The 15284-nt window shown below is 47.6% G+C and overlaps 1 protein-coding gene across 7 annotated transcripts; it reads left to right on the top strand.

The window, feature by feature from the left end:
- Positions 1-350: 350 nt before the first annotated feature.
- Positions 351-13942, top strand: LOC128087029 (ras-related and estrogen-regulated growth inhibitor-like). Of its 7 annotated transcripts, XM_052696191.1 has the most exons (6): positions 351-675; positions 4956-5105; positions 5750-5853; positions 10881-10937; positions 11347-11420; positions 12343-13942. In XM_052696191.1, exons 2-6 carry the CDS (start codon positions 5071-5073, stop codon positions 12826-12828), a joined length of 756 nt encoding a protein of 251 aa, XP_052552151.1. In that variant the 5' UTR covers positions 351-675; positions 4956-5070; the 3' UTR covers positions 12829-13942. The 7 variants fall into 7 exon arrangements, with proteins under 7 accessions (XP_052552151.1, XP_052552150.1, XP_052552153.1 ...); XM_052696190.1 differs by having other exon boundaries at positions 351-5105; XM_052696189.1 differs by lacking the exons at positions 351-675; positions 4956-5105; positions 5750-5853 and adding exons at positions 5860-7786; positions 9657-9713.
- Positions 13943-15284: the final 1342 nt, after the last annotated feature.

The following is a 15284-nucleotide window of genomic DNA, read 5'->3' as shown; positions in this document are numbered from 1 at the left end:
GTGTTTACTTGATCAGTGCACTAAACAACCCCAGCTGTGTTGCTAGCTGACAAGCTGTTTCATGCCAACAACATTTACCTTTGGCTGCACACTTCTCTGAGTGCTTTTGTTTATCTGTGTCTCAGCTGATTTAAAAATAACTGGGACTTCACTGGTTGTAGAAGAGGGCCATCAACTCCCCAGTCCCACAGATGGGTCTCTGAGCCTGGAGGGCAGGACATAAGTATACAGTTGGTCGATTTAAAGAGCCCACCACTTGCCTTAGTTACTCATGTCCTTGCAAGTTTCCCTACCCTGGAACTGTGGGTGCACTTAAGGCTAGCAGAGAGGCATGCATGTTTTGGTGAGTTTATTTCTCCTTTGGAAACACTCAGCGCTCTTCAGAGATTGCAGATAGGCAAGGTATTTTTAAGAGTGTTAAGTGCTATTTATTTGTTTATTTTTGTTCCTCTCCTTACCAAGCTCTTGTTGATCTGTTAATACAGTCTTGGCATTGTGTGGCTTCTGGGAATATTCTGTGGTGCTTTGTGACCCACAGCAAACATGGTGCTGAAGAGTTGCGGGGTAAGAGGATACTGCAGGATCCCAAATCTACTCCTAGATTGTATTAAGATGTGAAAATCCTTCTTAAACATTAACAACAGAAGATGCAGCTGGGAAATTTTCCTCTTAAAGGTGAGCCAAACTATTGCATAGAAGTAAATTCTGTGTGTATCTTACCATTGAAATAACAGATACCAGTGGCTTAGGAGAGATTTCATACCTATTCCATAAGCAATTTTTTTGATCTCTGGTCTTGGTATTTTTCTCTTTTCACATTCTGCAAATCAGGCAGATCACTGAGATCACTGAGCAGCATGTGCAAGGCCATATTCAGCAAAGGTGCATTCAGCAAAGGATTGCATTTGTTTCTGGACAGTGATGACAACTAGGAAGAGTTTCCTGCAGCTTTCAGTAGGCTCTTGGGGTAGCTGTCAGATTCCCTACAGCTAACTTGAGAAATGACAAGTGAGCTCTGTTCACCTTGCACTTTTGTAGGGAATTCCTTGCTTCTAACAAGTCTTATGTGCCTTTGCTGCAATTCCTTCCTTAAACTAATGTTGCCCCTACTCTGAATGGAGGAAATGCTGGTTATGAACATAAGTATATCTGGGTCTTGTCCTGTCTTATAAGTCACTGTAAGCATGCAGGAAATAACTTGATGTGCTGTAAGCATCAAGCTTTGTAGTACAGGCTGCTTTCATCTTGCTTTACTTCAGCTTGAGGGTGTGCTTGGGTTAAGCCAGTTCTCTAGTCACCAAAGAGAGGGGGTCATCTCTAGAGGCTGACTTGTCTCTCCTTGCTTTGGATAGTTTGGCATGGACAGCCCCTGGGAGAAGCTGTTCCTTCTCTGATTGTGCAGGTGGGTTGGGTACCTAGATTTTATGCTACTAGAAGAACACAGAGGCAGGGACCTTTCTACAGAAGAGGTTCAGTTTGGCTGTTGGAACAGTCACCTCCTGGCAGTGTGCACAGCCCCAGGCTGCTGTAATTCAAGGAGCATCTCAGTCATACAGTCTGATTTTTGGGTGGTCCTGTGCGGAGCTAGGAATTGGACTCAGTGTTCCTTATGTGTTCCTTTCAACTCATGGTATTCCATGATTCTGTTCTACGGTAACCTTCTTTGGTCATTTCATCTTGCTTCTTCTTTTTCAAGCTCCTACAGACGGAAATATGTATGGGGGGATTTCTTTGAAAACCGTCTTCTCCTGGCACTGCTACCTCTTCTGCTTCTCCCAAAGGCGGCTTTAGTTCCTTGCTGGGGCCACAGATCCCTGCAGTAGCAATTAATTGCAATATGTGGTGCCAGCATGCTGGCATGAAAAGTGTACTACCACAGACTATGCAGGGACTGCATTCCAGTTACAGGCTGTTCAGAGTCCGCAGCGGAAGCAGCACTGCCAGCTGAAGCAATTTGACTGGGAACGTCACAATTCCCATGTGTTTCTCAAGGTCTGTGAGTGCTGGGGCTAAGAAACAGCATGGCTTCCAGGGGAAATTTCTAGCTTTCCTGGTTGCAGAGAAACACTTGTAAATCACGAGAGATTTCATGGTTCAGGAAACTGGAAGAAGGAGCTGAGGGTTTATTAAAAAGAAAAATATTTTCAATCCATGTGTCCCCTCCAAAAAAAAAAAGAAAAAAAAACCCAAAACCCTTGGGAAAAGTGATTCTAATCCAGAAAAGACATAAGAAGAAGTTAGTTAGCTTTGTGCTGGGTTCAGTGCCTTTTTCAGCAAATATCAAGAATTCAGTCAGAAACCAGGAAATAAGAGGAAAATATCCAGATTTTATTGAATATGGTGCATTCAGACTGAGACATAACGGGGCTACTCCTGATGTTTTCTTTGGAGGAAGTTAAAGCTCCTTACACATCAAATGGAAGCAGAAATCCTGGTTCTCTGAAGTGAAGCTGCAAGTCTCCTTGATTTCATGTGTTGTGGGTGGCCACTTGAGATTTTCTTTTTTGGCTGCTTCATGTGCTTTGCCACACTCTAATAGTTTGTGCAAGGGCAGGAATTCTTCAACAAAACAGGCAGCACTGATTCATCATGGAAATTTATCTGCTAGGACAAAACATCTTTTTGGATAGCACGTCAGATCAGGGTGGAATTTGAGAGCTGCTTTGCCCAGTCTCCAACAATTAGGCATCTGCGTGGCTTAGATGAGATCCAGACCCAAGTTCCTGCCCATCCAGCCTCTCTAAAGCAAAGCTGCTGAGTTTGCTTCCCTTCAATCTCCCCTTGGTGCTGTTTGACTTTGTGTAAATAAGAATTCACTGCCTACAGTGCAGAGGGCATCTGTCTGCTCTGAATCAGAGCTGAATTCTAGTGCCTGCTCCCTGCACACTGGCCACAAAGCTGCCGGCTGTTCTGCTTTCCCTCTTGTGCTTTCGAAGAATGCTGATAGGACTCTGCTTCATATCCCAGCAAGAAGGACAACAGACTTTGCAATGCTGACATTTTACCACTCTAAGGAAGCCTTGTTTTCTTACCAGTGTGGCCGAGAGGTTTGCTCAAAAAGAGGCATTGGTAAGTGCCATTGCTTCTCTGCCAGCTCTGCTTCAGCCTTGTGCTGCTCTCATATTCTCTTTTTTGGGATATAAATGCCTGGGTGTTATTAGATCCCAGCTGAACTGCACAACCCCCACTGGGCACCCCTTGTTCCCCTGTTATCTTTCCAAAAGAGCTAGGAGAAATGTTCAGCCAAGCACTAATTGAGCCTGAGCTATGGCAGTGGGTGTTATGTGCTGGTGAACAAGGATCAACGAGCTGTGGCCTGGCTGAATGTGAGCCCCAGCCCTTGTTTCATCCCTCACCCTCTTAAGAGCTATGGACTGTGGCACCTTAATTCATTTTTTTTTCCTCCCTTCAGACAGATGCTTTCAAGATTTTGGAACATGTTTCATTAATTTAAATGGCATGTATTCTTCTTTCCTTCCGATGGGATGTGATGGTCACAGCAGCTTGTCTTTGGGCTTCACATCTTGAAGACCTGGTAGCAATCTTTTGATATCTAAAGGGGGGGTGTAAGAAAGAAAGGGGACAGACTCTTAAGCAGCCTGTTGTGAGGGGAAACAAGGGGAAACGGATGTAAGGAAGAAACTTTTTACAGTAAGGGTGGTGAAGCACTGACACAGGTTGCCCAGAGAGGTGATGGATGTCCCATCCCTGGAGACACCCAAGTTCAGGCTGGATCAGGCTCTGAGCACCTGATCAAGATGTAGGTGTCCCTGGTCATTGCAGGGAGCTGAATTAGATGACCTTTAAGGATCCCTTCTGACACGATTCTATGAAGAAATGGATTCTCATTGGGATTGAAGTTGGAAACAGCCCATGCTGGCCATCCTACAGGATGGTGTTCTGCGGCGTCTCAGAGCTCCGTCTGGATGAGCTTTCAATTACCTACATGATGGGATTCCTCTTCCATCCCTTGGCAAGTTGTTCTGTGCTCTAAAATAAGTTTCACAAGCAGAGCCGTTCCACACAGCGTGAAGCCTTCCTGTTGTGAGGATCCATTATGTGTGCAGCATAATGAAGTGCGATGGATGTGGGGAGCAGCAGCAGCAGCCTTTCTTTCTGATGGCCAGCTTCTGCAGAGAAACAGAAGTGCCCTGAACTCTGTCTTTGGGACCCAAGGGACTTAACATCTTAGTTATGATACAGGCCTGCTTAACATTCAGCAGCCTGCACAGGCTGCAGGCATTCATCCTGGCGAAGTGGCAAAGTAGCTTAAGAAGTTCTTAGGATATCTCATTCAGGCCTTCAGGGTGGAAGGGAAATCCTGTTAATATGCCCCTTTGGTGTTTTTTTTTTTTAGTGTTTTCCTTTCTCTTTTATTTCCCCTGTCAGCTCTGCAAAGGCATCTTTGAACTTACATGTGCAGCCAGATTTATTTTCTCAGCATGATCCGGACACATTTTGGCTGCACATTGCAGTATGCCTCAGTGGTTAGAAATCAGCAGCAGACAGAATGTAGCACTGGGAAGCCATGTTGGTTTGATGTCTCTTGCACTAGATGTTTTCTTTCTTCTTTTGTGACAGAAGAAATAGCCCTTTCTATTAAGAAAAGAGATGCTTCACCACCAGGTCCAGGCCAATGCAAAGCCATTATGGAGAAATCAGACAGCAAGCCTGGATATGAGGGAGCACAGGGGCTAGGTGCCTTTCATCTATTTCCTCTCTCCCTATTTATAGAACATGGGTGAAGCAACTGGGATCTGTGTCCTTGTTTTGTAGTGTCTCTGCCTGGCTGATAATACAGAGTTTGCACAGCTGAACCAAAGTCAGGTTTTGATTCTGATCGGAGTTTGCAACACTGTTGAGAAAGGAGTGGGCTTGCCGCTCCCTGAAGTCTGAAAGCACTTTTAATTGCATGCTGTCTTTGCTATAGCAACTAAAAATATGTTTATTGACAGTGTTGCTTTTGTTATATTCTTGGAGAGCATTCCCTGATGGTCCCATCCAGTGTTAACTCTTGGGACACATGCTACTAGCAAGGCTTGCTGCGTGATTGCTGTCTCTGAGGGAATAATGTTTGTACAGTCATTAATGAGGGACAATTACAGGTAAGATGTGAGCTGACTACATGGGGTTTGAACCCTTTGGGTGGGTGCTTAGGAGATGAGCTAACTGCTGTTGGGACTGAAACTTTACAATGCTTTTTTTAGTTTTAAAAAGAAAGTGCTGGCTTTGAAGTCAGCTTGACATTGTTGCTTTCAGCATGGATCTTCTGGTCTTCTGCACCTTAAAATCAGAGCAAAAAGGGGCTGGCTTCCTCTTTATCTTTCTCTCCTAAATAAAAACACACTGCTACTTTCTGAGCCAGCAAAGTTCAGGGTTTTTTTTTTTCTTTTCTCAAAATAGCCAATGATCCGGCAGGGATTTTGTTTGGATCATGCTATGGGAATTCCATGATCTAGGGCTCGAGGTGATTTTGTTCTGTGTCTGCTTTAGGACAGTGTTTTACTTCTGCTGGATTTTGGTTTGCAGGGACATGATTCATGAGTGAATTTGGCCCCTTTCCCAGTGCAAACTCAGCATCTTATAAATAAATAAATAAATAACCTGCAAGTATCGAGAAGCCTGGCCATAAATATTTCAGCAGAAAGCAATATCCACCCCCACCTACCTTCATCTGGCTCTGCCACAGGTGCTTGGTTCAGCGATTGCAAGTCACAATGCTGTGTTTCCATCATGATCCATTTCAAAGGTCTGCAGTAGACGTGGGCCCATGTATGTGCCACCTCTCAGTGCGTGTTTGGGAAGACGTGGTGTTCCAGTATGGCTTTCCAGTATCCCTAGATGCACTGTCAGGTATGTAAATGTGACAGCTCAGGGCCTGAGCCAACTTTTTCCTAAAGAATTGAAGAGTACACAAATAGCATTGCCTGGACTCCGCTGAATTCTGTCTTAAAGGCTAATGAAGTAAAGGAGATCATTGGAATAGATCTTCTTCTACCCAGTGTTCTCTGGCCATTTTGGCTGAACGCGGTCCTGTGGTTCAGCTTTGGTCCCACCGCAACATGGAGGTGCAGTGAGAGCACCAAATTTGTTTCTGGTCGGAGAGCTGAAGCCACAACAAAGCCAGGACTTTCTCTATGAAATGCTGCAGCAGTGTGTTGCAATGCAGCTGATAAAAGCTCACTGGTCCCAATTGTTGAAAAAAGGAAAAAAAAATCTGGGTAAGTATCCTCTTACAGGCTTCATGCCTGGATATTAATATGCATCATCAGGGCTGTGGCATCATTTTTCTGCTGTTACACCCCGAAGAAGGATGTACTCTGATGAATGAAGTGCACCTTCCCTTGGTGAAGCTTGTGAGACCCCTATAAGGAATCACTGCTGGGGAAGCAAGAACTGAGGCCCAGCACACACCATGCATAGCAGCACTACAGCTCAGCTTAAGCACAGCAAGAAGTAGATAAGCTGTTGTGTCCTGCTAGAAGCAGGGATGAGTTCTAAGCAATGGGTGAGGTGGCTCCTAGATGCAGTTGGGATGAATGCACAGAAAAACATACACAGAATTTACCCAGGACGCGCAGATGCTGTCAGATTTGGCTGAAATCAGCCAATGTACTCAAAAACTGAACAGGGCCAAGCAAGACAGGATTTGACTGACAATCAAATCAATCAAATTTGACAGACAAATCATTTCCTTAGGAAATGGGACTAAAAATAGGAGAGGAACACAAGGGAAACTTCTTGACACCCCCCTCTACAGTTGGGTTTTTGTCCTGAAATCTGAGGTTTGGAGCTCTTGCTGATGTCTTCTGGACTCCAGATGGAGTCAAGCTGCAAATGTGGTTCCTGTGAGCACTGGAGTAGTGCTGGAGGAGCACGGACTGATGCAGGGAAGCACGTGCCAGCTTGTCATGGTAAGAGCAGCATAAGTGCAAAGAGAATGGAGCTGGGCTCAGAGGTTGCAGGGCAGGAGCACCATGTAGAAACTATAGCAGCAATTATCACCTCAGTGTTTTGTATCTCCACTTGCTTGTTTCCCTTGTTTTCCAGTGCCCTCTTACCGATGAGAGCTTCAATGGCTGCCACTCTTCTATCTTGGTAGCAATCTTTAGGAAACCCTTCTTCATGTTCAAGGCCAGAACACAATTCTTGGGTCTGTGCATGCACCAGTGCTGTTCAGCTTCACCACGCTTTATGGGCTGTAAATATCTTGTTTTGGGTTACCTTGAGTGCATGTGACCTGGGTTCCACTGTAGGCGAATTCACCAGAGTTTATCAGGCAAAGAGCGGCCCATGTGAGGGATGAGGAAAGCCTTTGGAAGGGAGGCTGGAGCCCTAGAGTGGACTTTGACTGCCCACACTTTCTCGTGTCTGTTCTGGAGTTCTAGCGCTGCTGTCGCCTGTGCCGTCCATGCAAGCGGCATTCTGGAGTTTGCTGAAGGTGGCCGAGATGCTGCGGGGCTTTTCCCTCTTGCTTACCCACAAGCCTAGCAAACGGGAGTTGATCGTTAACTGGGGCTGAGGAGAAGGAGGAGGAGAAGGGGAAGTAGGAGGAGGTGAGCATCCCCCAGCCCGCCTGCACCCAGCCCTGCCCTGCCCCTGGGGCGGAGCGCGGAGCTCCGAGCTGCTGAGCGCAGTGCTGCGAGGGACGGAACGCGGAGCTCTGAGGGACGGAGCCCCGGGCCCGGAATGAGCTTCCCACGGCCCCTGCGGCGCTCCGTCAGCCTGAGCCCTGCCCGAACCCTGCGGCTCGTCGTGCTGGGGCAAGGTGCCGTGGGCAAGACAGGTAGGACCGGGGGGAAGAGGGTCTCCTGTAGGGACTGGGGCGGGATGGGGAGTGAATTCCTCCAGAATTGCCTTCCCTAGCAGCTTGGGTTTGGTTTTCCTTCCTCCCTGCGCTTTGCCCTGCTCTCCCATTGCGAGGATTTAGGGCAGCCCTTCACCCAGCCGGGACTGGCAGTTCTCTTTGCAGCACTCAGGTCTGCCGGAGCACAGCAGCCCCAACCAGCTCTGGAGATGACATTGGGGCTGCCGTGTCCTTGGGTGACATTTTCCTCTCTACCAAGGCACAACCTCTAAAACTGTGCAGTGGTGGCACCTCCACTGGGCTTACTGCCAGCTGTCAGGGCTGTCCGAGTTACGTTTCCATATACAGTAACCAGCCAGCCTCTTGCTTTCCTCTTTCCTTGTGTTATCAAAAAAAAATATATCACGGTTTCCCCCTCTTGCCCTGAAGGGAGATCTTGCTTAAAGATCAGGAACTTGCAGTTCTAGAAATCAAAGGGAATATTAACGTGAAATGCCTAACGAAGGACTCCCCAGGCCTGGCGCTCTCTGTGGGGAAGTTAAAGCACAATTTTCTTACCCACCTCTGCTGCATTCACCTGGATGAACCCAGCTGGGAGCAGTTCTCTGCTCTCCAGAGCAAGTTTCTTAAAGTTCTGGTCTTATGGGAAGGTGTTGCAGCAGCTCAGGCATTTCCATCCTTGTATCCCAACCCCCTGAGGAGGGTTGAGTTTGGGTACAGGTCTGTGGATGAACCCCATTGGTAGCTCCAAGATTAAAACCAGCATAAATCACCCAAGGGAGGCTGGAAGTGCAGCCCTCCCTTGAGCTATCTGCTGCCTTCTGCTGCTGATCCCAGTGTAAACTTCAGAGGGAAGCTCTGCTTACAGAGTGCCAGCTGAAGATGGATTGGTACTATAAAGCTTATGAGAGGGTGTACTGTGCAGTAGGACAAATGCTCAGCACATGGCTGCACGGGGCTGTGGATTTGGCTGCAACACAGCTTGGTCATGCATCACAGCATCCCCTTCATCATCGATAAAGACCAAATTATCCTTATCTGCACTGGGGTTCTCAAAAGAGAGCCCTCTCTGAGGTTGTTTATGTTCAAGATGGGGGGAAAAATAATGCTTTATATGGGTAGTTGGATGTGCTTGGACTTTGCTGCCTTCATCTTGAAGGGCAGCTTCTGGGTTCCTCTGAGCCAATTTCTAATTCTCTTACTGGCTCCTCTACCTGTCCAACACCACACTCTCCTGCACTGAGTGGCTGCTGAACATAATGACATGGGATCAGGTGCTTCCTAGAATTCAGGACTGCTGTGCCTCAGTTTTCCCCAACCATTCAGGTCCCACCTGAAGGATGCTGCTGCACACCTCCTGTGGGATCCTTGGTTATCCCAGCAGAAAGCAAACATCACCTCGGTGTGGGAGCACATCAGTTCTGCTTCCTGCAAGCTTTACATCAACATCTTGCCTTCAGAAGAGTTTAATACCATATTCTGGGTTTGGTGTGTTTCATGCTCCCTTTGCTGCCCTTGTTTTGTTTTTTTCTCCTGCTGTGCTGATGTCTGGCATGCAGCCTCCATGTCCTGCCTCTCTTGGGGCTTTTTATTTGTCCTACCCTCCGTTCCTACACATTTTCCACTGATTTCACTTTCTGCTCCCATTGCCTCTCTCGCCACCTCTTGCTCCTGTCCATAATCATTACCATCATAACCTACTTGAAGTGCTAAAGTCACTCACATCAGCCCTGCTCCTTCAGCCTGCAAACCACTTCTCTGCCCACACCAGAAAATATACCAACAGTGTATTTTCAAAGATACTGCCTACAAAAGGCAACATTGACTGGTTTGCTTCGTCCACCTGCAGCTGGGGGCACATGGATTGGATCTGAGCAAGCTGCCTTGATGGATACAGGTGACAAGGGTGAGGAGAAAGCCCATGCTGTGTTTGGATGACCCTTCAGCATCAGGAGACCTCAGCCAGCCATTTAAGTGTAATTTTGGGCTTCGCATCTCCCTGTCTTGCCAGCAGAGCTGGTAATCAGATAAGAGAGGTTTAATTGCGCATGCTGCCTTTGCAGGGCTTGTTTTGCTGCAGCGCACTGCTGCCATATGGAAGACCTTGCTTAGGATTTCTCCATGCATCCCTCCCAGTTTACTGTGCCCCACAGTACTCCGACTTGGGAGTTCAGATGACTTTTGCCAGATTTTCTGCCAATGGCTTTTATTCCTCCTTGCAATGTGCCTGGGTCAGGTTGAACAAACAGGGCTGAGATTCATGAGACCCATCCAGGCAGTCATAGCATCAGCAGAGGTGATATAGAGGAAGAGCCTGGCCCTACAGCTTGCCTACGCATTGAGTTCGTGTTCACCCACCATAAAACTCAGCATGTGCATAAATCTCTGCAGGATTCAGGGCCAGAAAAAGCAATTTATCAACCCTGACCATGAACCACAAGTACAAGGAGCTGTGTGTTACGAGTTTATGATGACTGGCTTGCTTTCTGCTCCCAGCGACCAAGCAGGATTTGCTTCCCATCCACACGCCCTGAAGGGACATTTCTGACAGCAGAGGGACTCCTGGCAAGGCTAGAGATTGAGTTAGCAGAGTCCCAGGGGCCTGTTGCTGCTTTCCATCCCTGTTCTGCCGAGTTTCATTGTCATGAAAAGTGTTTACACTGCTGAATGAGCAGGCAGCTTTGGGGTGGTGGAGGTATTTGGTGTGTGGAGCTGAGTAACACCCTACTTTCTACTCATAGCATCCCACTGAGCTTTGGTCCTTGATGTGAGTAATTGCCAAAAGCATGCAAAATCCGTGTTCCCAGGGCCTGGGTTAATTAGATATTGGACTAATTCAGGAGGATACAGGAATGTGAAGCATTGCCAAGGTACCTGATGCAGTGCTGGGTTTGCATTGTGGCTGCTGTAATACTATCTCCTACTTCCCTTAGGGGCCGGTCTTTGCTCCAACCCTACTGCCTCCATCAACCAATATTTCTCTATATTTTGCTCTGATGATTATAACTGAGTTTGTTGCTGTTTTTTTTTTTTGTTGTTGTTTGTTTGTTTTGTTTTTTTCTGTTCTTAATAGCACTGACTGTCAGATTCATCACCAGAAGGTTCATTGGAGACTATGACCCAACACTAGGTAGGTAAATTCCTTTTCCTTGCTGCTAATGCTTCTCGAATTCCAAACTCACCGTATTCCCTTGTTTCACCTCAAGCAGACCAGCTGCAGTGGTCAGAGCCAACAGCCATTGTAGCACTTCCCTGTCTCTTGCATCTCTTTTTTTTTTTTTTTTTTTTTGGCAATTGTTTTCATAAGGCAAAACCTATTTTTTTTCCCCTACAAAAGGGAAGTAAGTTTTTCTTCTTTGGACCTTCTCTCTGCCTGCTGCTTTTTCCTTCTTGAGCTCAATAAGATGTTTGAAGGCTGGAGCACCTCTCCTATGATGAAAGGCTGAGGGAGCTAGGCTTGTTTAGCCACATACTAAAATAAAATAGAAAGCAATCCTGGGGATTCTCACTGCTGTGTTTCTCTGTCTGACTTCCTCCAGAAATGATTTACAGACACGTGGCTGTCATTGACGGGGAGATGGTGCACTTTGAGATCCTTGATACAGCAGGACAGGTGAGCTCACAGAGCTGGCTGACCCAGGATTACTGAAATTGGCCATCACTGCTCTTTCACTAGCTTTAATCTGTTATGTCTGAAATACCAGCTGAGTTGTTTATCTCCGAAAAAAAAATGTTTTGGAAAGTTTATGCACTGGATTGCCAGTGAATTGCAGCAGCCCTGCCTTTCTGTACCCTCTGTGGATATGGCAGACACATCAGAGGCCTGTCTGAGCTGTGCCATCCCTACCTTGAGCACTGGGTGCAGGTTTTGGATGCCACAATGTAAGAAGGATATAAAGCTGTTAGCATCCATAGGAGGGCTACGGAGATGGGTAACAGCCTGGAGGATAAGAAGCTGAGGTTGTTCGGTTTGTTGGGCCCAGAGTACAGGATGCTGAGGGGGCACCTAATCGTGGGGTAGTGGTCACGGCCCCAACATGCTGGAGCTTAAGGAGTGTTTGGAGACTGCTCTCAGACCTAAGGTTTGATTGGTCCTGTGTGGAGCCAGGAGTTGGACTCTATGGTCCTTCCCTTCCAATTTAGGATACTCTATGGCTCTGTGATGTTCCAGAAACGTTTAGATGTGGTACATGGGACATGGATTAGTGGGGTAAGGGACATGGATTAGTGGGGAAATGTTGATAGCAGGTGGACAGTTGGACTGGATGATTTTGGAGGTCTTTTCCAACCTTGGTGAGTCTATGATTCTATGCCTCTGTGGTTCTGTTGCAGTCTGTATCCATCACATCTCTCAGCCCAGCAGACTCCTCTCCTGGGCTTGCTTGCTTGCTATCAATGCTATGTGAGAGCTCAGGTCGAAAGATCCTCAGAAATAATGGTGGTGGGTCCCCATGAAAGGTTTTACAGGTTGCAGTGTGTGTATTTAGAAGATGTTGGGGCTTCTCATACTAACGGCAACTTCTCTGCCCCACCAGGAGGAAGATTCCCTGCAGATAGAGGAGAAGATCAAGTGGGGCGATGGCTTTGCAGTGGTCTACTCGGTGACAGACAGGTGCAGCTTTGACGAGGTGATGCGGTTGTGTTTCCTCATCAACCACATCCACTCCAGCCCTAAGCGGAGCAGCGGGAGCGAGCAGCCGCCTGTGGTCATCGTGGCCAACAAGAAGGACTTGCAGTTTGACAGAATGGTGTCCACGCAAGAGGGTGAAAATCTTTCCAAAGCTTTGAAGCTTCCTTTCTATGAGATTTCTACTCGGGACAGCTATGAGGAGACTGTGGCAGTGTTCAATACTCTCTATCAAGAGCTCATGAGGCAGGGGCATTTTTCCCCAGGCTCCTTCAAGAGGAGGACAGTGTCGAAAGTGATGGAGAAGATCCCCAAGATGCAAGCCAGCTCCACCTTGAACTCAGCAGGCCGGAGTCTCAGCTTTAACTCTTTTAGGGACTACATCCCTGAGTGAGCATCCCTGGTGCAGAGGAACAGGACTGAAGGATGGGTCCTCCTGCTGCTGAGGCACCTGTTGTGTAGTGAGGAGCTGCTTTACTTGGGGTTGAAGAGCAGTATGTAGAGCAGGAGGGGAATGTTAAGAGGTGGCATTAGTGTTCAGCAACCTCTGAAAGCCTGGTCACTACAAACAGGCTTTGGGTCTGCAGGAAGGATGCTCTTCCTCTTTCCCACCCATCCTCCTCCTGCTTGATGTCAGCAACAAAGGTTGTTCCTATTGACTTCAGATGTGTTGTGTCAATGCTTGTGGGTCCCAATTGGCTGCACTGGGGATCAGATCCAGCACCCACACCTCCCTATGGGATTTCTGCTTCCCACAGAGAGCTCGCTGGGTCTGTCCCTGTCCCTTCTTTATGTTCCTGGGCTGGCAGGGAGGGCATGTTTTAAAGCAGAGATCTGTTTACAGTAAGGATAAAAAGTCTGCTAATCCCTGGTTTTTCTTAAAAGCTATTTTTTTTAACATCTGAAGCTCCTTGGCATTCTCTCCTGTAACATCACTGTAAATAAAAGCCTGGGCAGGGGGCTGTTTGCTGAGGCTGCCCTTTGTTTGTCATCTCCAGAGCTGCCAGCCTTTAAGGGGAAGCAAATTGGATGGCATCACTGCTGTGCCCTGCAACATTAGGCTTAGGTCACACTGCTCCATCCTGGGGTAATGTCCTTCCTGATGCATGCCCTTGCGCTAGAACTCAGCTCAGTGTGTGTCCTGGACACTCCCAGAGTGCGAGCAGTGGGTGTGGATACAGAGGAGTGCAAATGATTCTTAGTCCCTTATCTGCATTTTAACTGCTCCATCCCTTTAGCTGGATAAGTTGGTGAGGTTTTTATTTTGCTCAGTTTGGCTTTGTTATGGGGCAGCAAAGGAGCCAGGCTTGCATCTTTTTGCTGCTGCATCATCAGTGCCATCGAGTGTCCGCTTGCTAAGCTGCTTCTGTGCAATTTCTCTCAGATGCAGAGCTCTGCTTTGCCACCCCAGGTGAGTTTTTTGGAAGACATGTGGCGTGCCACTGGTGTGTCTTCTGAGAAGCAACTGTGTGCCACTGTGCCCTGTGCCAATAAAAGCTGAGTTAGCACCTGTGTGTGATGCTCTCTTGCCTGGATGTTCCCACAGGAGTGGGGAAGAGATCGTTGTACCATGCTAAAACAGGTATATCACTTTTAGGGAGAGCATGGGTGGGGAATAATCCTTTGAATTGGGGGTTGGTGTCTCCTGTTGCTTTTACTCCACCTTTTTGTGTGCTCCCCCTTTGGTGGTGCAAAAAGGAAGAAGCTGGCAGAGATGAACACCCAGGATTCACAGCCTGAGGATACAACTCATGCTCCTTTCCTGCCCACATGGACACCCCTGATCCCTCATAGCCCCGAAGGTGGGCTGTGGTTGCTGGTGCCTAACCAAGTGCTTCCTCATCTGTGGTTTAACTCAGCTCTGTCTTCCTCTGTGCTTCCTTAGCTCCTTCTCAGCATCTGAATTATCTCCAAAGCAGCAGCAGTGGGAAACACCTCTGGGAACTGTTTGTGGCCAGACACCTGCCTACCTTGAGAACAAAATTTGGGTCTTAAATCCTTGGGGGAAGCTGGCTATGGGGAATCAAGAACTGGGATTTTTTCTCAATCACTGACCCCAAGCAATGGAGTCTGCACCCAAACCCAGCCAGGATGCTGAACACATGCTTGAGTCTTGCCCTGAGCCTGTGTGCAAAGCCAGGAACAGCATAAATCCACATTTTTCAGTATGAATTACTCAAAATAAGGAACAGGAGAGGGGCAGCTTGTGGAAAGCAGGGACCAGCATGCATGTGCTTCCCCTGGGAGCAGAGCACAACAGGGATCGCTGTCCCGAGCTGACCCCAGTGCATCACTATGTTGCCAGGAATCCAGGCAGAGTGTTTGGCCAAATCCTCAGTGCACTTAGTGCTTGCAAGTCAGTCTCTTTGTGAAGACCAAAAGGCTGTTTGGCCTGCTATAATTAGCAAGAAACCTCATTTATTCAACTGCTCTGAGAGGCCAGTGGGGGCTTGTTAGGGCTAATTGCTGAAAGTCTTGAGAGGCTCCTCATAAGAACCCAATGAGCTCCTGCTGAAGATTTTGGTCGGTCTTGGAGGAGTTTCCCCCCTTTGGTGCAGTGTTGGGAGGGTGGCCTCTCCATGGGATGGTCCTCTCCATGGGGACCTGAGGGTTGAAGGTGTTCTTGGGAAGATTTCAGTAGGGCAACCCCATAGATCCTAAATCCATTTGCAGAGGCTTGGGTACTGGGAAGAAGAAGAAGGTCTCATGCTTGCCTTGGAGCGTGTTCTGCACACTCTGGAGGCTCAGGGAAGAAGACTTCAAGCCATATTAGTGGCAGACTTTAGGGCTGTTTAATAGCACAAGGGAGAAAACAGGGATGAATGGAGCTGGGGTGTCCCATGCAGACGC

This window comes from Tympanuchus pallidicinctus, unplaced genomic scaffold (assembly GCF_026119805.1).
Source record: "Tympanuchus pallidicinctus isolate F22 unplaced genomic scaffold, pur_lepc_1.0 scaffold3, whole genome shotgun sequence".
Classification (NCBI taxonomy): Eukaryota; Metazoa; Chordata; class Aves; order Galliformes; family Phasianidae; genus Tympanuchus; species Tympanuchus pallidicinctus.
This window is presented reverse-complemented; position numbering and strand designations above follow the sequence as displayed.